We start from the raw sequence: 24,014 nt of genomic DNA on the forward strand, positions 1-24,014 counted from the left end.
AATATGACTGTAAATTCAGAAATTATTGTGTGCATTTATTATTGTGATTTTTGAAGAAAAGACAAAAATGTGAGTTTAACTATTGCAATTTCAGGAAAATATGTATACACTGATATAAGTATCAGATATCAAAATGCGAGTTCTTATTATTGCGATCTTAATCCACTTGCATTATTCGCATTAATAAAAACCTCACAATAATTTCTGAATTTACAGTATTCTAATTTAAATGCATGCTTAAGCCAATTTCAACAATTCTACAGGAATTCATCTTTTCTCATTTAATATTTTAAAATTTCCTCTATAAATTAGGTAAAACAAATATTCTGTTTAGCAAATATCCAGTACATTAAGTACATTACCCAAGGTACCAAAGCACCAACTCTAGACACCACAAATTTATCAAATGGCCAATTAATCAAGATCTGTATTGTTAGCAGGCTGGTAAGGAAGGAAAATTAACCAGCTGATGTCTTGTCAAACCAATTGATATCTCGTTGTCTCCTCACATCTACTTTTCATGAAAACCTATCTTAACACTAAATGAATAATTTATTTGTTAACGAACTGAAATGGAAATACAAAGCCATATGTTTCCACAGGCAAACTCCTACTTCAAAGCACTTTTATACTATAATTCTATTGTACTAATGTTACTTATATAATTACAATATTCTGTCTTCTATTGATTTTTTAGTCAGTTTGATGAAAAAAACTGGGTTAAATAAAAAATTAGGATGAAGCTGCTTTAGTGCATTATAGCTAATATCTGTTCTTCATCAAAAGAAGTCACTCCATTATAGAAAAGATTGAACATTAACACATTATAGTCCTAGAAAGGAATTGTCATGGCAAATTAGAATATTAATGGTATAAATGGGTGGGAATCTTAACTGCTTTTTAATATATTAAACAATTTGTGATACATTGTATGACAGTGCAGGATATGACCATTAAATCCCCAAGCCCTAAATAGAATCTATGGTGCACATAAAAGTCGTGGCAATTCAGAACACATGCCCTTGAGGAATAGACCCCCCTTTTTCTATATATAAAATTTTTGGGAGGTTTTAATTTTGTTTAGTAAATATTCCTTAATATTTGAACTTATCTGAACTTATCTACTCTTGTGAATGGTTTTGTTCCAGGTTCCTTGCACATTTTGACGTAATGAGGTAAGGGACATAACCCTTCATTAGGAAATGTAAGGAACAAGGCATATTAATGAGGTAAGGGCTGTTACCGTTAACCTTTTATTAGGAAATATAAGGAACAAGGTATATTGTATAGACCTGTATAATGTAGAAGATAGTGTATACTTGGCCTCTAGATGTCTGATATTAGTGTCATTGGGTTGCTATTTGGAATGTACTTCTGTCCTTTTGTGTTATAATAGATATTTACCTTGCAGTATAATGACCTCCCCTGAATGTCTGTGCACTGGAAACATGGCATCGAAAATATCGCTGTAATAAACAAGAGGAACAATTATGTATACTTTGGTCTGATTACTGTAATAAACAAGAGGAACAATTATGTCTACTTTGTTCTGATCACTGTAATAAACAAGAGGAACAATCATGTATACTTTGGTCTGATCACTGTAATAAACAAGAGGAACAATTATGTATACTTTGGTCTGATCACTGTAATAAACAAGAGGAACAATCATGTATACTTTGGTCTGATCACTGTAATAAACAAGAGGAACAATCATGTATACTTTGGTCTGATCACTGTAATAAACAAGAGGAACAATTATGTATACTTTGGTCTGATCACTGTAATAAACAAGAGGAACAATCATGTATACTTTGGTCTGATCACTGTAATAAACAAGAGGAACAATTATGTATACTTTGGTCTGATCACTGTAATAAACAAGAGGAACAATTATGTATACTTTGGTCTGAACTTTAATTTTGATCATTTGTTTCCTGTACTGAAAGCTGGAAGTTCCATTTTTTATTCCATTTTTCCAAAAATTTTATGTATGAGTGTAATGGCTTGAAAATAAAATTGAGAATGGAAATGGGGAATGTGTCAAAGAGACAACAACCTGACCAAAGAGCAGAATAAATCTATCAGAAATGTGTCTTTAAAACTGTTTTATGACTGTTCATCAAAATCTTGATCAATGTTTTTGTACATAATGCACATTAAAGGGTAAAAAAAAATGTTTTCAATTACAGTGCTTGGTTTTCAAATTCTAACAAGTACCGGTAGTTCAGACATTTTATACAGTAATTTGTGACATGTAAAAATTATTTGGCTTACAGATTGAATAGGATAAAACCTTTATTATTAGACTTAAAATTAGAGGGTATGTCAACCAAAAATACTGCATTTTTTCTATTGTCTTAAACAAAATAGTGAAAAAATGCTATATAAATTTACTGAATCTTGATGAACCAATTGGTAAAAAATTGATAAATTAATCTCACTAACCATATCTAGCATATCTGATTTTAAGTACCTCATCATTATTTTAAAAAGAGACTTTGATCTGTAAAGCAATAAACATACAATTTCAGATTTATTCTCAATTTCTTATAAAAGTAAATGTACTGTCAATAAACTGAATTTTCTCTAAGAATTTAAATCAATTAAGTTTTGCAATTTTGCTTTATTGTAAGATATTTCAAAAGATTCAATGAATGTTAATGGAACACATCTTTACACGCATAAACTGAAGTTAAATGGGTTATGTAATTATAATCATCAAAATTACTTCCAAGATTTCTGTGGGCGATAAAATCTTCATATTTTTTTTTACCATTCCATGTCAAATGATAAAGATGTAGTAATTGCATTTAATGTTTCAAAACATATCAAAGAATAAAATGCAAATTACGGTTTCATTACTTGTTTTTATGTTTTAAAAATATCAGGAAAGAGGATTTAAACTTATTACAAACTTGTGATTGTGGACTTAAAGTTAGATTCAGTAATGCCATAAATTGCTTAGAATATTTTGGAAAACCAAATTGTTTTTTCTTGTTGTCAATATATCTCATTATGTCCAAAATTGCATCTTATATCTAATTCTCTTTTATAGGTGTATTCTAGGGAGTAGCAAATCAAGTGCCAATTATGAGATGGACTTCAAAGGAAACTTACACCATTATTACAATCATAATTGTCATACTTGGTAAACATTGGTGCTTTATCTTTAAGATTTTTTCACCAGTGTTAACATTGAGAAAATATTTTGATAACTAAATTATTCTTAAAAGTCTCTTTAATTTGTGCAGTTCTCCCACCAATATGCAATGCTTTTCTCTGGTTATATTATTATTTTCTTGATGTCAAGCAGCAAATATTCAATACATAATTTCAGGTCAACTCATATGTCTATCTTACTGACAACTTATGATGACTTGGAATATAGAGAAATGTGAACAATTACAACAATTATTAACATAGAATTTCATAGAAGCTTATTTATTGGAACCTTTAAGCAAGTTTTATCCAGTATGGTGATGAATGACAAAGTTATGAAAGTGGAAAATGGACTCAATAATCACATGTTGATATATTTTAGAAACATGAATATTTCTGAAGAGATAATTTAATCAACAAAGCTCTACCATGACATATCAGGACAACTGTGTTCCACTATAAATGTGTTGCAGACAAATTGATGTCAATCATTGCAACATCATCGTGTCTAGGAAAAATAGTATTTCCATTATGGTCCCAATGTACCACATTTTAAGAGATTGATAACAGCAATATGAAAATTTTTTGCTAAAATTAGGAATCCTATATTAAAATGAGGAGATGTGGTATGATTGCCAATGAGACAACTTAATAATTCACCAGAGTTCAAATGATGAAGATGTAAGCAATTATAGGTCACTGTAAGGCCTTGAATGATGAGAAAACCCCATACTGAATAGTCAGCTATAAAAGGCCCAGAATAAAAAATGTGTAACAATTCATTTGAGAAAACTAACAGACTAATTTATAACAATACAATCTAAGTAAAACAAATTTAACAGAAATGAATCAACAGCAACCACTGAATAACATGTTCCTGACTTGGGACAGGCACATACAGAATATTGCGAGCTTAAACATGTATGTGAGCGCTCAACACTCCCCCTAACCTTGGACAGTGATGTATAACAGTACAACATACATTGACATAAGAATAAACTTTAAAAGTCTAGGTAACTGAGCCTCTGCTTATCTTTTTCCCTTACATCTGTTATAAATATAAACATCACATCATCATCACTTCTGTTCTAATGTCAACATCAAATTAGATGACAAATATTAAGTTTTTTTTAAATTAAATTTTATATAATTGTCCTTTTAATCTTAATTCTGAAGTTGATATAGCCTAAAGGGTAAATTAAAACCATTATTTTTGGATGTCAAATGTGATTATAATGAGATCGAACTGACTTGCAGACTCCTTCGAATATAATTTTCTTGACATTTAGAATTGAACAAAGTTTTACTAATATTTTATGTGTTAAAATTGAAGAATTTGTTTTAATTTAAATTTTCTTTTTGTTGTCATTACGTCTGTGACATTTTAAATACCCTTATAAAATGCAATTGTATACTAATAATTATTTCAAATCAAATTATCTTCATTCTTGCTACATTTAAAAGAAGTGGTTTTAAGCCTTAAGAAATGACAAGAATTAAGAGTACAAGTCCAGTATGAAACTTTGAGGGTGATGTCACAAAATTGTGTCTTTCTGTAGAGAATGCATCTGTGGCACACATGTGGCACACCTGTATATGAGCCAATCATATGCATATGTGCTACAGTGGCTGCCAATATACATATGTGCCATAGTGAAGGGCATATACATATGTGCCACCAAAGAAGTACTAGTATCTAAATTTATTTACTATTGAGACAGCTAGCTAGAGGTACTCAAATTCAAACATTCATATTTCAATTCTAATAAAATAGTCTCTTCTACTTAAAGTCATTATTTTAAATCCTGATGTTACAGAGATATAGGTTTTTATTCTATGATTGAAATGCTTTCAATGTATCATGTTCTGTTTCAGGCTCTGTATCTTAGAATGATATCTCTGAATGTTATGCAAGCAACAATCAATCAATCAATCTTAGATTCAGTGGATTCAGATAAACTATGGTGGGATCTCAATTTTATTTTTTTTTATTTACTATGGTCAAGGTCCCAGAATTAAAGAAAATTTTATAACTCTGTAAAAAATAATTTACACAGTAAAGAATTTAATTTAATTTTTAAAATTTTGAATCTTATAACTTACTACAAACAAACAAAAATTCAAAAATAACATGTCTATTATTGAAGAGTGTGTGTTGAAATGTAGATCTGTCTTTTGGTGTTTCGTGTTGTTAGGTTGGTGTCTCATTGATGTGTAACCAGCATCTCTTTATTCGTAAGGAACCTCAAAATCAAGTTAAATAAGAGAGAAATATTATTTCAGATAAACAACCATCAGTTCAAACTAACAATTTTTTTTACAAACATTCGTTTACAGTATGATTAATATTTCATTAATCCTTCTGTAAATAGTCGTTTGCAAGAAAATTTGACGGCTAGCTCTGGGAGTTGAGTACTGAATGCCCTGGGTCATTTGTCATATCAAATGTCAAATGCAGTGGCATTTAAGAGTTGTTGCCAAATCAGACATGGTAAATACGGGCTCATGGCAGTTCTTAGGTGTACCAAATTGAACTTTACTTTAATTTAAAGATGCATACTTATATTCATGTCACAAATTCTACCGTCTTGCCCTAACTCAATGGTTATAATGTTTTGTTATTTTTCTTGCAAAAACTCTTACATTTCAATATAAAGATAAGAAGATGTGCTATAATTGCCAATGAGACAACTCTCCATCAGCGACCAAATGACATAGAAGTTATCAACTATAGGTCACTGAACGGCCTCCAACAATGAGCAAAACCCATACCGCATAGTCAACTATAAAAGGCCTCGAAATGACAAATGTTAAACAATTAAAACGAGAAAACTAACAGCCTGATTTGTGTAAAAAATAATGAACGACAACCACTGAATTATAGGCTCCTCACTTGGGACAGTCACATATACAAAGTTCTACATTAAAATGTTCATGACATTATAAGTATTATTAAGACTAACAAGTTTTTTTGTGATAAAAGTCACAGATTATAACCATAAAAGGTCTTGGTAAAAAAAACTACCTCTACTTGTACATTTCAAAAAGTTGGCATTGAATAAGATAGCCTATCCCATCTCTCCAGTGGGTTTATGCTCATCAGTGAGTTTTTCCTTATGTATAACTTGAATGTATTTTGATTATATCCCTTTAAGGAATTGTCCGCCATACATTAATGAGGGTAGGAATGGGGTACCCTACATGATGAATGACAGTAACATATTCCATCAAATAACATTAAGGATAAACATTTTACTCCATTTGACGCTAATGGTTAGCTACAAAATGAGATTTGACAAATGATGATAAAAAATTTAGGCTCATTTGACGCTCATGGTAGTGAAAAATGGACGTTTGATGCTTGACAATAAAGGGCATTCCTACCCTCATTAATTGATTGTCTGCTATCATGTGTAGGGGTAAACAGTTCATATAAATAAGAAGATGTGGTATGAGTGCCAATGAGACATCTATCCATCCAAGTCACAATGTGTAAAAAGTAAACAATTATAGGTCAAAGTACGGCCTTGAACACGGAACCTTGGCTCACACCGAACAGCAAGCTATAAAGGGCCCCAAAAATGACTAGTGTAAAACAATTCAAACAGGAAAACCAACGGTCTAATCTATAGAAAAAACGAGAAACGAGAAACACTTATGAACCACACCAACAAACGACAACCACTGTACAACAGGCTCCTGACTTAGGACAGGTGCATGCATATTTAGGACGATTAACAAACTAACCAACTAATCAATAATATAGGTCCTGCTAACTTGGTTGAGAGGGATGAGGACAGGATAAAGAGGGTATGTTTGTTAGCTGGGGAAGAATATTTGCCCTGCAATAAGGTCATCTACAGACCCCTCAAACAGTAATTACATGCTTGTTTTATGTAGATAGAAAGGAACACTCTCCAAACTAGTGGCACCAGGCTTAACATCTCCCATTGAAATCAGAGTTGCTACATATTTATACATTCCGCAAAGCCAAACTGAGCATTCTGCCTTAGAAATTGGTCTCACTATCAAATGGGATTTCAGTTATTAGGTCTTTTAGACATAAAACATACACATTATAATGTGTTAACCACACTCATTTATAATAGTTTGAGACAAACATTCTAATAAAATAAGAATATGTGGTATGATTGTCAATGAGACAACTCTCCACCAGAGATCAAATGACATAGATGCTACGTAGCAACTAAAGGTTACTGTAAAGCCTTCAACAATGAGCAAAACCCATAACACATTTTTTTGTCAATTTTCAATACAAGAGATTCCAGTTTCTATTATATGAATGAACTGCCCCAGTTTTTCTGGGGTCATTCAGGGGAAACACTTCATGGGATATTGTGACCCAAAGATATTTGAGGCGTCAAGCGTCAGTGGAAAGATCATGTATACTTTACTACTCACCTTCTTTCATTATCATCTAAATGAGAAAAGAGAACATTTTTGCCGATAGCTTTTGACAATGCTGCCATGGTTTTGTAGTCCTTTGGCACAACCTGAAATAAACAAACAATATATGAAAATACAGATGATAGATGATAGATAGCACAGCAGCAGTGTGAGGCTACTTTACAATTCTATCACTATCTAGTGTGTGACTGATGGGTTGAAGTCCACTTTCTATTCAATTTGTTTATTTTCATTTTTGTCAGTAAGTGGTGAAGAAAACAGACTTCCAATTAAGGTTTCAGTACAGATCTTGAGTAGGTAAGTGGCAAATGTCATCACAAATCAGTGATCTACATTGAAGATGAAGTGTATTTACCCTTTTTGAAGAGGTCTGTATTGAGACTAAAGAAAACCCTACAGTATCGTAGCCTTGATCATGTGAATCCAGATATAGTGTTCTCTCCTCAACCTTTAGCATCATATTTTACTTTGATACAATTTTAATTTAAATTCTCTATAGTTGCATGTTAAATTATCATTCATTGCATACCATGATGCTAAATAAACAAGATATTTTTGTGTTGTTTTTTTTTTGCTTTCTGTTATTCATTATTTAACTTCAATATTTGTAACTGTCAATTATTAATAATACAACACAAGTCTATGCTGTAATGAGTGGCTTTATATTGCTTATTAAATGTTGATTTCTTTCATCTCTGAAACTATCAAAATCCAGAATTGCAATATTAGAATTATTTCTAGCGATATATGGTTATTTCTGAGTGTATTTTGAGAATATTGTTTGATGTACTATGCACACAATATCTCGGCATTTCAGGTAACTCTAATAAACCTTTGTGTAAAAATCCTTTAACCCATGAACAGTACCATCCACTAGTATTCTGAAGATATTAACTGAACGAAACAAACAATAACATAAAAATAGAGGTAGATAAGCAAATAAAATGACAACGACGGATCTAAATGAGTTTCGCTGCACAGTCGCATTGTCACAATAATAAAGACTAACTGAAAGTAGTGTACTTGAAACAGTCTAAACAAACAAAATAATATCAATAGCGTGGATATCAAAAACATTGATCTGAGAAAATATTAAATAGCGAAAAACAACTGGCAACATTTTTCTAATTTTTATTTTGTATGTGTGGTCAGACCTACATCTCTGTCATAAGGAGATACCCCATAAAGAAGCATCAGCTGTAATAAAGTATTACAACAAAGAGGCTTAAAATATCAGAATATACTGCTGGCTTTTCTTATTTCTTAGATCTATCCTGATCAAGACAATTTACAAATTAGAATGAGGCCCTTCTTTGGGGAATGTAGTACTCATAAATTTGTCACTTGTGTTGCTTGTATTCAGATAATCGTTCAATGTTTTGGACTGTTATCGGATCATATCAAAGTAATAGGCCTGCGGTTAAGTCACTTCATTAAAAACCCCACAAGGGCCTGGGACCCCTACAATTTCAAAAAAGTTTCAGCATATAAGCAAAGATATATCTGCTACAAGTTTGCTTTTTTAAACCAATTCAAAATAAAATTCAAGGTCTTCATAAAATAAGACATTAGTGAAAATGCAACTGATTTATTTTTGTAAATATTCATAATCAGGAAATTTGTACTTTTGACTTTTGAAATTAAAAAATCTGAACATGTAATTTAATTTAAAAACTTACATCATCAGAAAATTTAGGTTTTCTAAAATCAAATTCCCTTTCCATTTTATCCAGGCCAGACATATCCATTTTAATTTCCATTCTTAATTATCAATTATCCTAAATAAAATGTTTCATACAACTTGACAAATACCAATACTACTAATATTGGCAACAGAAATGGAAAACTGAATATCAAACAAGCATATAACCAAAATCAGAGATAAATCGTGAATTTGTAGTAATCCACCAACTTAAGCTCCTCCCCCTTTGGAGAACTGAAAATTTTATATTTCTGGTAATTTACTAATGTCATTCATAAATGGAAGGGCCAGGGATAAAGTCATTTTTGGTAAATGATTTTTTTGACAACTACTAATGACTATAGCGATGGTTAAGGGTTAAGTAGGTATTTTACTCCTACTATTCTGACCAAGAGAAAGATATGGATTTTTCTCATCCCGATAATCTTGTCTTTTATAAAGCAAGAGTCTGGAATTGAAATTAAATTAATGTAGCGAAAATAACAATTCATCATACCAAAGAATGATAGGAAACTTAATAGTTAATAAAATTATCCTAATCGGTTTCTGTTGTGATTTAATCCAATCAGATATATGATGTAATCTTCTAAAATGACAAGGGAATTTATCATTCTAGATCGTGGCGAAATGGCGGCATTAGTCTTTGGTTCTCTTGACCAACATATATGTCATGGGATATTGTTATCCAATCACACTAATTAACTTTCCATATATAGCACATGGTCCCATTGTTTACCAGTTGAAAATGTACTATTACGGTCTAAAGATATAAATCAGAAGAGGAATTATTTTGACTTTATAAAGAGGGGGAAAACAAACGTCTTGTAACAAAAGTGATATATGAGAACTTCTCAAGTAACAACCATTGAATTTAATTTTTGAACTGCAAAACTGCAAAAGTGAAAACAAAAAACGTGACAATGACTTTGAAAATAATCAGTTTGATGAATAATAGATTATCCCCCAATTTCATCCAAACGAATTTGTAAGAGTCTAAGAAAAAATGGTAAATACTAAGAAATGACAGATAAGTTAACAGACATTACTTTCATTGCTGTTCTTTATCTTAAAACAATGTACAGAAAAGCTAATATCTTACAACAGGATCAAGAAAACACCTAGAGATGACTTAGCACTGTCTAATTGATTTTTGGTGTTTTAACACCACTTTCAGAACTTATTGGCTGTTTTGTGATGTCCAGTTTTTATTGGTGGAGGAAGCCTGAGTCGCAAGAGATAATCGTGACCTTTGGCAGGAAAACTGGTAATCCGTAGACAATTAAGATTGAAGTTAAAAGCACCTGCCACGTGTGGGAACTCACAACCTCTGTGTTGACAGGCTAGTAGTACACTAGATGAACTACTTAGACCATTCTGCCACTGTTTGATATGTATTGCAGACTCCTTCTTTTATGGTTTATCCTTTATCATGATTCTTTCCCTTAAGATTTCTTAATTTGCAGTTGTTTTACCAATTAGACCTGATAAGACTCACTCACTCAGGACTTACTTGGAATGGGAGCCCAATTATTTTTGACCGATTAGACCTCAGACTCACTCACTCAGGACTACATTGGAATGGGAGCACTGTTATTTTTTATTGATTAGTCCTAAGATTCACTCACTCAGGACTAAATTGGAATGGGAGCCCAGTTATTTTTCACTGATGACCTAAAAGCCTCCTAATTCAGGATTTATCTGAAATGAGAGCACAGTTATTAGAGGTGATAAGACCAACTCACTCAGGACTTACTTGAGCCCAGTTATTCCCCCCTCCCTTTCCCTTTTTTAGCTCCATATCCAACTATTCTAACGAAAGAGCTGATTTCATCAAGGACAATGACCATTTTTCATGTCAGGGCCATTATAGACGACTATAGGGTATGGGTTTTTCTCATTTTGAAGGCTGTATGGTGGCCTATAATTGCTTACATCCACTTCATTTGTACTCTGGTGGACAGTTGTCTCATTGGCAATCATTCCACATCTTCTTATTTTTATACTTCAGAACATAAGACATTGAAATACAAGGTACGAAGTATCCAGATATTTTACCATCTGAAATATAAAGCTGTATACAAATATTTCATGCCATTATCACCAATGAATACAGTGCTCGGCAGGGCACAGCTTGATACAACGGCAGAGATCTATCTCTGAACAGTTGGGCAAGTATGGACACAACAATCAAGCTTGATCCAGCTCTGAATTTGGATTGTTATTAAATATCTGACACGATAGGTTTCTGACACAGAATGAATGTGGTCTAAGAACTAAAAAATTTGAAATTGGACATTTTCCTATTATAGTCCAATATCCAAAATCTCAATACATGGTTAGATTCAGCATATCAAAGAACCCAAAGATTTCAATTTTTGATGAAATCAAACAAAGTTTAATTTCTGAACATTTGGACCTCAATGTGGACCAATTTGATAACAGGGTCCAAAATCCAAAATTGAAATACACTATTAGATTCATCATATCAAACAATTCCATATATATTTATTTTTCTTTGAAATCAAACAAAGTTAAGTTTTGGACCAACTAGAAAACCAGGCTAAAAATCTAAATCCAAGTTTATATTCGACAGAACTTTCTAAAAATTCTAAATACATGGCTAGATTGAGCATATCAAAAAACCCCAAGAATTCAATTTTTGTTGACATCAAACAAAGTTTTAATTTTTGACCCTTTGGACTTTGATATGGACCAATTTGAAAATGGGGCCCAAAATTAAAAATCTATATATATGGCTAGATTTTGCATATCGAACACCAATAATTCAATTTTAGATGAAATCAAACAAAGTTTAATTTTAGACCATTGGACCTCAATGTAAAAGGGGGCACAAAATCTAAAATCTAAATACACAGTTAGATTCAGCATATTAAAGAACCCAAAGAATTCAAGACTTTGAATTAAACCCTATTGAAGTTGGTCAAGAAATAAGCAATTTATACAAAGTATCAAAAAAGTATTGTTTTGCCCCTTTTTCCTCACTTATTTCATTTATTTTGATATTAGATGTTAATCAATTAAATTGAGAACTAGAGGCTCTCAAGAGCCTGTGTGGCTCACCTGTATTCCCTGATGCTTTGGAAATCATGTAAAATAAGGTTAAAATCATAATTAATAGTATTACGGTAGATATTAGATATTATAATGATATCTAAGATAATAACAAAAAACTGCAAAATTTTTGTAAAATTACTAACAGGTTGTCGGATTCGTCTGAAAATTTCAGGGCAGATAAATCTAAATCTGATGAACATTTTTGCCACCTGTCAGATTTGCTCTAAATGCTTTAGTTTTAGAGATATAAACCAAAAAAACTGCATTTTACCCCTATGTTCTATTTTTAACCAAGTCAGCCATGATGGTTGGAAGGCGAGGTCATCGAACAAATTTTTTAAACTAGATACCCTAATAATGATTATGGCCAAGTATGGTTAAATTTGTCTCAGTATAGTTTCAGAAAAGAAGATTTTTGTAAAAGATTACAAAAATTTACAAAAAATTGTTAAAAATTGACTATTAAGGGCAATAACTCCTAAAGGGGTCGACTGACAATTTTGGTCATGACAACTTATTTGTAGATCTTACTTTGCTGAACATTATTGCTGTTTACAGTTTATCTCTATCTATAATAATATTCAAGATAATAACCAAAAACTGCAAAATTTCCTTAGAATTACCAATTCAGGGGCAGCAACCCAACAACAGGTTGTCAGATTTGTCTGAAAATTTCAGGGCAGATAGATCTTGACCTGATAATCAGTTTTACCCTATGTCAAATTTACTCTAAATGCTTTGGTTTCAGAGATATAAGCCAAAATCTACATTTTACCCCTATGCTCTATTTTTAGCCATGGCGGGCATCTTGGTTCATTGGCGGGGTCATAGGACACATTTTTTAAACTAGATACCCTAATGATGATTGTGGTAAAGTTTGGTTAAATTTGGCCCAGTGGTTACAGAGGAGAAGATTTTTGTAAATAGCTAACGACGACGCCGACGACGCCAAAAACGGACGACGGACGCCAAGTGATGAGAAAAGCTCACTTGGCCCTTTGGGCCAGGTGATCTAATAATAATATTATAATGTTTTAATCAATTTTTATTTTATCTTTTATATTATGTTTGAAAATTAATCTGCTCATTGTGGGTACTGCGATGGTCAAATAAAGTATTTGTTTGTTTGTTTATTTTGGAAATTCCTAAATTTCAGTGCTTGAGTTGAATATGTTAAAACTGAGTATTAACCTGTTACAAATATTACATCAAACATATCATAATTAGGATTTCAATTCTAAATAATTCTGGATTAGAGACTATATATATATAAGATAACGAAATAGTTTTTATTCCCTTTAAAAGATTGAATAAGGAGTTAATTATCAGACAAATAACAAAGATGGAGTTCACAGTTTTACATTCATTGATGTATTGGTGTATAGAAACTTTAACCTAGAACACTGGATGCCCGGGGTCCTTCAAATCCTTTATTCTTTAACTTTTTAGATCATTTTTCTCGATTTTTTTTTATTTCTACCATTATTCTCTTTTATTTCTTGTTTTTTTGTCTATTTTTGTCTATTCTTTATTTTAAATCCCTTTATTCTGAACTTTTTGCCCATTATTCTTTATTCTGTAAACCCCCATTCAGAACCTCCTTGGATATTGCAACAAACATCCTTCAGGTACCTCTCTCTCCTGAAAGGAAGGTTTGCTATCAGAATATTTGTGTTTCACACAACAAAGAGAACAGGAAACAACAATGTTATCATTTATAAACCAAAAGGAAAATAGCATCAAATCATTGGTCCAATATCAATTGTTTAGGATGTAGTTAACCAATCACAGCATTTGGCATACTTTTGAAAATATTACACAGAAAGAACAAGATTCTCAGTGAATTGTTTAGAATATTGTTAACCATTCACAGTGTTTGGTGTACTTTTTTACCTACATGAACAATAGTTTTTAAAACTGTAAATCCTTATGCATTATGATTAAAAGGGGAACAATTTATAATGAAATTCATACTTTGATGAATTTTCTACATTCCAATAATTACTGTGGATTCATTTATTTTCGTGGGTACCAATTTTCGTGGATTAAGGAAAACTTGCATGTTCGTGGATATTTAATTTCGTGGTTTTGCCAAAAGTCTGCCTACAAGCCTATACAAAATATGTCATTCGTTGAACATTTAATTTTGTGGTTCACTTGTACCCATGAAATCCTTGAAAATTGGTATCCAACGAATAATAATGAATCCACAGTGTTATCCTTGTGGTGGTTTGGTACCTGTCAACTGATCTATCATTTTACTGTGTATGTGAGAGTATTATTGGACGAGACATTTGATGTACAATTCTATTTCCATCCTTATACATGAAGGGATATCCAATTACTTTACAGAGTCTTGATGTGCAGACTAGACTGACACATTTTTATATATTAATTTTCATCAAATTTGGTTATGAAATTTTATAGGAAAAAAATCGGTTATAGTCTGGCTTGTCAAAATCTCACAAGTTTAGAAAATTTATATTGTATTGATTGCTACTAAAATGTTATGTAAGATTCTTTGATAAAGTACATTTTATGTAATTCTATTTTCTGTTTTTTGATTTTTTTTCTAATTAAAAAAAGTGTGAACGGCTTCTGTCAGATACAAACAGTATTTTCATGATAAAGGTTGATGTACAGTAATATTCAAAACAGAAATTATAGTTTCATGAAATTCTGTTCTGTGGTTTCAGAGGAGTTGCAATGACAAACTATTACAGTAGTATATTTAGGCCAATATTCTAAGTTCAAAAGGGCATAACTCCTAGAAAAAAATGGAATCATAATTTCCTGTCGATATGCATCTCTGCATAGCATGTCCTCATTATCCTCAAAGTTTCATGAGATTCTGTTGTGCAGTTTGCGAGGAGTTGCAATGACATTTTAACTGTTGCAGTAGTATATTTAGACCAAAATTCTAAGTTCAAAAGGGCATAACTCCTTGAAAGAAATAATAGAATCATAATTTCCTGTCTATATGCACATCTTACTAGTATGTCCTCATTATCTTCAAAGTTTCATGAAATTTTGTTGTGTGGTTTCAGAGGAGTTGTGATGACAAGAACAGGACTGACAGACTGACAGACAGACAGAAGGACGGACAGACAGACAGAAGGATGGACAGATGGACAGACGGACAGACTGATGGGTCAAAAACATTATAACCATTGTGCAACTTTGTTGCATAGGGTATAATAACATCAAAGATAAGTGAAAGGAATGTATTTAAAGTTGCAACAATTTCATAAGGTCTTTGGTAAGGTAGAGTTGTCCCATTTGCAATCATACCATTATCCTCTTATTTTTATATTTATCAGAACAAAATAGTTATTTTATGTTTTTTGTCCATGTAATTCGACATCCCTTTATAAAAGATGTATTAATTGATCTTGGATTATCTTCCAGTCGCAAATACTATTTAATAGGGCATGCTTATTCAGGATGCAATTGAATTCAAAATAAAATCAAAATAGGTATGTTCTGAAAAGTGAGCAGACCCTAATAACAGGTGAAAAAATTTAAGACTGCCACTGGATATGGAGGGTATTTTAGAAAACAGCAACAATAATAAAAGTTTATAACTACAGCTCTGGCCAATACGAACTCAACATTTTTAGGGATACATTTTTTAATGTACTTCTTACAAGCACTCGTATATATAGAGTCCAAATGAAGTGTTACATATCTAATGGCTGTCCTACAGACTTGATAGATTTCAACAGTTACTTCCCTTTCTTCTAATTTCAAGTTTTGATTCTTTGGAGTAAGTTCTTTTAGGATTAGGAATATTGTGAATTTCTTTCTTTTTTTCATTATTGTGTGCAACCATAAAATTCTCTGACACCAGACAATGTTAAAAGAGGTATTGATGAATTACCAGAATAACATCTATATTTCGAGTAGTCAATTATTTTGGCACTTAGATAATATTTTAAAATCAAAGTGAAAAATTGCTGTCTTAAGGACAGATAACTCTGGCATATTAGGCTGTTTTCTGCTCTTTGGTTAAGTCGTTGTCTCTTCGACACAATTTCCCCTTTCTTATAATTCTCTATTCTATAATATGACATAACATGAAAAGATGGCCTAATTACAATACCAATATTTATTTAGAAAACACAAGAGTTCTTGAAGAGTGATGATGTCTGAAGGTTTTGACCACCAAAATTTTGCAAAGGACCAACACAATTTTGGTATTAAGAAATAGAAATAACAGTGAGGACCAGCAGATTTTCTTCAAGGACCACCCAAGCAAAAATGATTTCAAGAACTCTGGAAACAACCGAGGAAATAGTCAAAATGCTTGTGCAAACTTTTTAAATGGAGTGAAGATATTTCAATCGATTTCACTTCCCTTTTTTTTAAAAATGCATCTTAGTGCTATGTATTACTTATACAATCTATATCTTTTCATATTTCAATTGAAGTTGTATATGATTTGCTGATCATAACATTAGCATTATATAATTTTACTTTTAGAAACAACTTTATCACACCTGTTATATTAAGTTAAGTAAATCATAATAATGCTTATTCAGGGAAATGAGAAAACTGAAAAATTTAAAAGATTTGAAAACAGTAAAGGTAAAATAAAAAAGTAAAGATATTCTGAATGATTGATTGCTTGGTGACCGTCTATCTGTCAGCACACATTGGCTATATCACAGCTAAAATAAAATTTACATGATAAAAAAATTAGCACAAGATTTGATTTATTGGTCTATCATTTTAAGCTAATAAAACACACTTAAATACAAGTAAAAATAGAAAAATTGGCATCTTTTAGTAAAATCTAATCTTATCAAACTTTTTCTGTTTAACTTCAATTTCTTTTAAAAATTTCAAACTGGTTTGTCCCAAACTTTTGTGGATATATACTGAGAGGTCTTGCAAATTTGATTTTGACATAATAATTTACTGAAAGTGTTCAAGATCCCATTAACCATCATATATTAAACAAACTATTATGGGATACACATATGTTTATTTTTCCATAAAACAGTAAACAGACTGCACATATAAGGTCAAACTCAAAGATAAAATTAGAAACTGATCTATAACCAAACTTAATGTGAAAGTCACTGAACTATGAAAATGAGGTCAAGGTTTTGTGTCTCCTGTCAGACCAAAATCATAACCCATTCCTTACAATCATTCTACAAACTTAATATAGGTGACCGTTTGCTTATTATTAATTTATTAGGAAACTGACCTTAACATAAACAAATAATAATAAAAGTGAAATCATGAAAACATGTATACATTTCAAATAACAAAAAAGTGACGCCACCAAATTTCAAACTTAATCTGTGTTTTGTGGTAATTAGCATTGTGTATAAGTTTCATAACATTTGGTTGAGGCAAACTAAAGTTAGAGAACGGAAACCAATTTTGGGACGTACGTACGTACAGACGGACAAGGGTAAAACTTAATGCCCCTCCTCTATGGCGGGGGCATAAAAATATGTATTGTTTAGCTCTTCTTCCTTCTTAAATATCAAGCTTTATGTAAAAAGTTGTTATTGTAACCTACACAATTTTAGAAACAATGAGAGACAAACTATTTAGAATTAAAAATGTGAATCTACATGTGAAAAATTCTAATTTTCAAAAATATGAACGAAACTCCAATTTCGAGTTTTGAAACCATCTCGGCCTTAATTCAAAGGATATTTTTAATTTTTCATTTTGTAAATATTGAAATCAGATGTGTACAATTTGACAATAATGATCCGAAAAATATCCATTAATATTTCAACTGTTCTATAAAATTACACAATATAGAATCAGACAGTAAATTTGTGATACAATTTCATGATGTATTTGAGTAACCATCATAAAGCTATCGAAATTGATATCCTGTCAATTAAAATTAATTTACTTTCAATCAAAAATGTTACAGTCAATAAATAAATTCAATACATTTCATTTTATACTGTTTGATGTGTCACACTCTGTTCAAGTTATACAGAAAATGTATTAGGTTTTTTCACTGTTAAATTACATAGGTTCTGAAATATTCAATTTAATGGTGGGAGTATTTACTTTCATGAGAATTGGTTTTTTTCATTTACATTTCATGACACAAAATGTGTTGATTTGATTGTTTCTTTTTTTGCATTTCAACATCACTTTCTATTTATTCAAATAATCTAATCCTGGTCGCTTTAATTTGATGAAACTGCATTGCCTTGTTAAACAGTCCAAGGTTGTTCATAAAGATTTGGTAAGATTTGGACCTAGAACATCCTTTTTCAACCTCTGTCCAGGTATTTAAAATTGTCTTGTTTTTTTTGTGTGGAATTCAACAGAACAATCTTTCAATATGTTTCCCCGTTTTCAATCAAAGTCATCCAGTTTTCCAAGACTTAATTATTGAAGTGATATTGACAGAATTTTAAAAATCCTTAATTTATTGATTTCTTAAAGATGGAAAGATTCTTATGGTTTCTTTTTATTAAACAAGATTAACTTTGTCATAGAGCCTAAATAAATTACGATTTTTATCTCTACATCCAGCAAGATTGGTTTTATCATGAAAGTACTATATTGTCAATATAGTACTTCCATGGTTAATTATCAAAGCATTTTTTTCTGTAAAATAGATAACGTACTTTTGTTGTCAAGTGGGAAGTTGGTATTGATGAGAGATCTCGGAAACTCTCAGTTTAATCTCTTCACAATTTTATTGGACTCAGGATAATTTTGAGTTGACATTTTGTATATACACTTGTCTTGTTAGTATGACTTCAAGATATATGTTGTTATATATTCAACATCTCCTTATGTTATATAATTCCAAATCGCCTTTCTTAATGCAGTCTTATTTTTATCATACAAGAAATCAATGCAAAATAAACTGCTTCGCCGAGGTCCAATCCTGAACAGTTGGGGCAAAAATGGACACAATATTCAAGCTTGATACAGGTCTGAATTTGGATTGTTATTAAATATTTGACACATTATAGGTTTCTGACACAGAATAAATGTAGTCAAAGAACTTGAAATTGGTTGTATGATTTTTTGAATTTATATTCAATTGAAGATTTCTTGCTGTTGTGCAATACACTGTGCTGTTGTGCAATACTTTGTAAAACTGTTTTCAGACTATATACAAAGAATCAGCAAAATAAATTGTGACCCCCAATTTTTTTCTTTGGAAAATTGACAATTTCTTAAATCTTAAGGAAAAATAAATTGCCCCCCCCCCCCCCCCCCCAAAAAAAAATTGTTTTTTACCCCCCGCCCCTCAAAAAAAAAATATTTTAAGAGAATTTTTCTTTTGAGTAAAAAAATTCCCCCCTCCCAAAAATTTGTTTTACCCTCCACCCCCACCCCCCCCCCCCCCCACCCCACCCCCCTCCCTCCCTTTTTCAAAAAAAAATAATTTTGAAGAAATTTTCTTTTTGTAAATTGTGGTACAAATTAAGAGACTTCCATACACTAAAACACAAAGTAATTGTCTGAAAACTAGAAAAATGCTTGTTTTAGACCCTTTTTGGCCCCCAATTCCTGAACGGTTTGGGCAATTACCCCCAAACTGAATCCCAACCTTCTACTTGTGGTATTGAACCTAGTGGTACGATTTCAGAGCAATCATAATACTAAAATACACAAGTTATTGTCCTGAAACTAGAAAAATGCTTGTTTTGGCCCCTTTTTGGCCCCTAATTCCTAAACGGTTGGGACCATCACCCCTCAAAAACAATCCCAACCTTCCTTTTGTGGTATTGAACCTTTTGATTAAATTTCATAGAGATCCATACACTTAAACTAAAGTTATTGTCCAGAAACCAAATGTCTCCGTTGACGATGACGTGATACCAATATACGGTCGTATAAAAACTGGAGATTGAAGACTTAAAATTTCAAGCAATAAAACACATGTGAACCTTACATTTGTCCAAGAAAAGAAAAATATGAAATGATGTTTCCTTAAAATAAGAAGATTTGTTTTTCGTATAGATTACATCAAACTGCCATTGGCTTCATATGTGTTTGGGTAGTCCATAATCAAACCTGCATATCGGCATTGTGACAAGTGTTTACTTTGACCCTTGGCAGTAGTTTCTGAACTAAAAAAAATCACTGAGGTAGATGGCGGACAAAAAATGTTGCCCCTGCTTCGGAGAGCCGCATCGGCCTATGAAATTTTCTTACCGAGGTAGAAGGCGGACAAAAAAATCAAAAAATTTAAATAACATTACAACGAACAACCTCTGACCTTTTTGACATACTGAGCTGCATCCTCCTCTTTATACACCTCTGCACTGACTGCCCCTCTTCTGATCCTCTTTTGCATGTGATGAGGTGGAGTTTCTGATATATCATCTTCCTTCTCGTCACTAGGTGGTGTAGATGATTTGACTGGTTTTGCTTTTTGTTCCTGAAAATATACACAGAAGAACTGATTAGTAATTATTCAAAAAGCCAGGTAAAGGTTTTTTTGTTTCATTGACAAAAATCAAGCTTGGTTTACCTTTCAAAACATTCTGCTTGCAGGTCAACAATACAAGTAGAAGTAAACCAAAAACTGCTTGAATGATGTGATACAGAAATTTGATTCAAGTGACTTACCATTATCGACATGAGTTCTATCTGAGCACTTTTGGTTTAAATCACAATAAATAAGTATTTCTAAATAGCTTTTGATTGAATTCAAATTGAACCCATCCGTTGCAATAAAATATGGGGAGGGATGAGGTATCTCTGCAGTAAAATGTACATAGTAAAACCATTACATCTTCTTCTGTCTTAACTCTCAAATGGAGCATAAGGCTGTCAGTACATTTTGTATTCTGTATAAATTACAATGGATTGGTATAATACTTCTTAATGTCTGTTTTCTTTTTTAAATATTACAACAGTTGTCTTTCTTGGAATGAGGTACTTTTTCATTTCTATAAGATTATATATTTTTTTTATTTTTGTGCACATTGGTATCTGCAAACGGCTATTGGAAAATTGGTTGATTGGTTTTATGGCAAAGCAGAAATAAAATAAACAACAACAAATATTTATTACTGTAGATTTTTTAGTATTCAATCTTAGGTTTATTATCTGAATCTTTTAAAATATCTGCCAGCATGGTAGATAACTCCTACTTAGATTTTAAAAGACTTTGACATTCTACTCTTAATGGAAAGAACACACATAAAATTAATTAGTTTGCTAGCTAAAATGCACATTCGTTTGAAAAGACCACCTGTCAACCAAATATCAAATTCTTTTATTTGTAAATCTGTCCTTCATGTTTAACCATGCCATAAATGTACAAAACTAACATTTAGGATTTTGTTTACCAGTAGTTAATCATTAGTACTACCAGTAAAAGTTCATGGTTGTTTCCATTTTAATTGGATATTTAGCGACTGAAACAGCCATCAACTGATGACAAATTATTACCTTCAAGATGATATATAAGATGGGTCAACACTATCTCATTTTTATTTCAGGCTAAGATGTTTGTTTATAAAAAAAATCAGGTTAATGATGTATACATCACTGTCAAGAATTAGACATGCAAAACAGTTATGAAACCAAGGGCTCCTGTATTTTTTCCTCTACTGCATAGAGAATTTAATTAGCGGTTAGATTAAACACAGGCTGCAGTTTGTTTTTCAATCAGAATCAATTTAATTTCATTGAGATGATTCCACATAGAGATCATGCCTGTCTCTCACTGCCTTTGAAAATAATTCTGCCATTCAAAGTAATATACCCTTGCCAATGGCTGTTAAATCAAACAGAAATGAGTGAATTTTAATTAAATCATCTTTTATGTACTTTAAGGATATATGATTAATATTAATATAACCATGTGAAGACAGTGTACATTGATTTGACGTGAATAACATTTTGTATACAGTACACATTTTGTGTGAGTCACCTATTATTGCATACTGTACACATTTTGTGCGAGTCACCTATTGTATACTGTACACATTTTGTGTGAGTCACCTATTGTATACAGTACACATTTTGTGTGAGTCACCTATTATTGCATACTGTACACATTTTGTGCGAGTCACCTATTGTATACTGTACACATTTTGTGTGAGTCACCTATTGTATACAGTACACATTTTGTGTGAGTCACCTATTGTATACTGTACACATTTTGTGTGGGTCACCTCATTGTATACTGTATACATTTTCCGAGTCACCTATTGTATACTGTACACATTTTCCTAATCACCTATTGTATACTGTACACATTTTGTGTAAGTCACCTATTGCATACTGTACACTTTGTTTGAGTCACCTTTTGTATACTGTATACATTTTGTGTAATTCACCTATTGTATACTGTACACATTTTGTGTGTGTCACCTTTTATATACTGTACAAATTTTGTGTGGGTCACCTATCGTATACTGTACACATTTTGTGTGAGTTTCCTTTTGTATATTGTACATATTTTGTGTAAGTCACCTATTGTATACTATACACATTTTGAGTGAGTCACCTATTGTATACTGTTCACATTTTGTGTAAGTCACCTATTGTATACTATACACATTTTTTTGTGAGTCACCTATTGTATACTGTTCACATTTTGAGTGAGTATTCTATTGTATATTGTACACATTTTGTGTAAGTCACCTATTGTATACTATACACATTTTTTGTGAGTCACCTATTGTATACTGTTCACATTTTGAGTGAGTCTTCTATTGTATATTGTACACATTTTGTGTAAGTCACCTATTGTATACTATACACATTTTTTGTGAGTCACCTATTGTATACTGTTCACATTTTGAGTGAGTCTTCTATTGTATATTGTACACATTTTGTGTAAGTCACCTATTGTATACTGTACACATTTTGTGTGCGTCACCTATTGTATACTGTACACATTTTGTATGAGCCAACTATTGTATACTGACACTGTACAAGTATTTTGTCTGAATCACTCTGTGTGCACTGTTCAAGTTCTTTGTCTGAATCACTGTGTGTACACTGTGCAAGTTCTTTGTCTGAATCGCTGTGTGTACACTGTGCAAGTTCTTTGTCTGAATCGCTGTGTGTACACTGTGCAAGTTCTTTGTTTTTAATTACAATTTTTGCTCTGTGCAAGTACATTGTCTGAATCACTGTGTGTGAACTTTGACAATACTTTGTAAGAATCACAGTATACAAGCTGCAAGTACTTTGTTTGAATCAGGGTGTGAGCAGTGTTCAAATTCTTCGTCTGAATCACGATGTGATCACTGCACAAGTCCTTTGTCTGAATAACTATGTGTGCAATGTGTAAGTCCTTTATCTGAATCACTGTGTGCAATGTGTAAGTACTTTATCTGAATCACTGTGTGTGTGCAATGTGCAAATACTTTATCTGACTCACTGTGTGTGTATAATGTGCAAGTACTCTGAATGACTCACTGTATGTGCACTCAGTGCAAGTACTCTGAACGAATCACTGTATGTGCACTCAGTGCAATTACTCTGAATGAATCACTGTATGTGCACTCAGTGCAAGTACTAAGAATGAATCACTGTATGTGCACTCAGTACAAGTACACTGAATGAATCACTGTATGTGCACTCAGTACAAGTACTCTGAATGAATCACTGTATGCATTGAGTGTATAAGTATTCTGTTTATTCAACAAGTATGTACTGTAAATGTGCCATGATT

At 31.9% G+C, this 24,014-nt stretch overlaps 1 protein-coding gene across 2 annotated transcripts in view; it reads right to left on the reverse strand.

Annotated features, from left to right (window-relative positions):
- Positions 1–24,014, reverse strand: part of LOC127709852 (cAMP-dependent protein kinase regulatory subunit-like) — a 102,364-nt gene that overhangs the window by 32,299 nt on the left and 46,051 nt on the right. For both annotated transcript variants that reach the window (XM_052215522.1, XM_052215521.1), the window contains exons 2-4: positions 20,595–20,756; positions 7,585–7,676; positions 1,405–1,466 (exon numbers count right to left, since the gene is read on the reverse strand). In XM_052215522.1, coding sequence (XP_052071482.1) covers positions 1,405–1,466; positions 7,585–7,676; positions 20,595–20,756 — 316 coding nt within the window. The remainder of the gene's footprint in view (positions 1–1,404; positions 1,467–7,584; positions 7,677–20,594; positions 20,757–24,014) is intronic.

Source organism: Mytilus californianus, unplaced genomic scaffold, assembly GCF_021869535.1.
Source record: "Mytilus californianus isolate M0D057914Y unplaced genomic scaffold, xbMytCali1.0.p SCAF_7, whole genome shotgun sequence".
Classification (NCBI taxonomy): domain Eukaryota; kingdom Metazoa; phylum Mollusca; class Bivalvia; order Mytilida; family Mytilidae; genus Mytilus; species Mytilus californianus.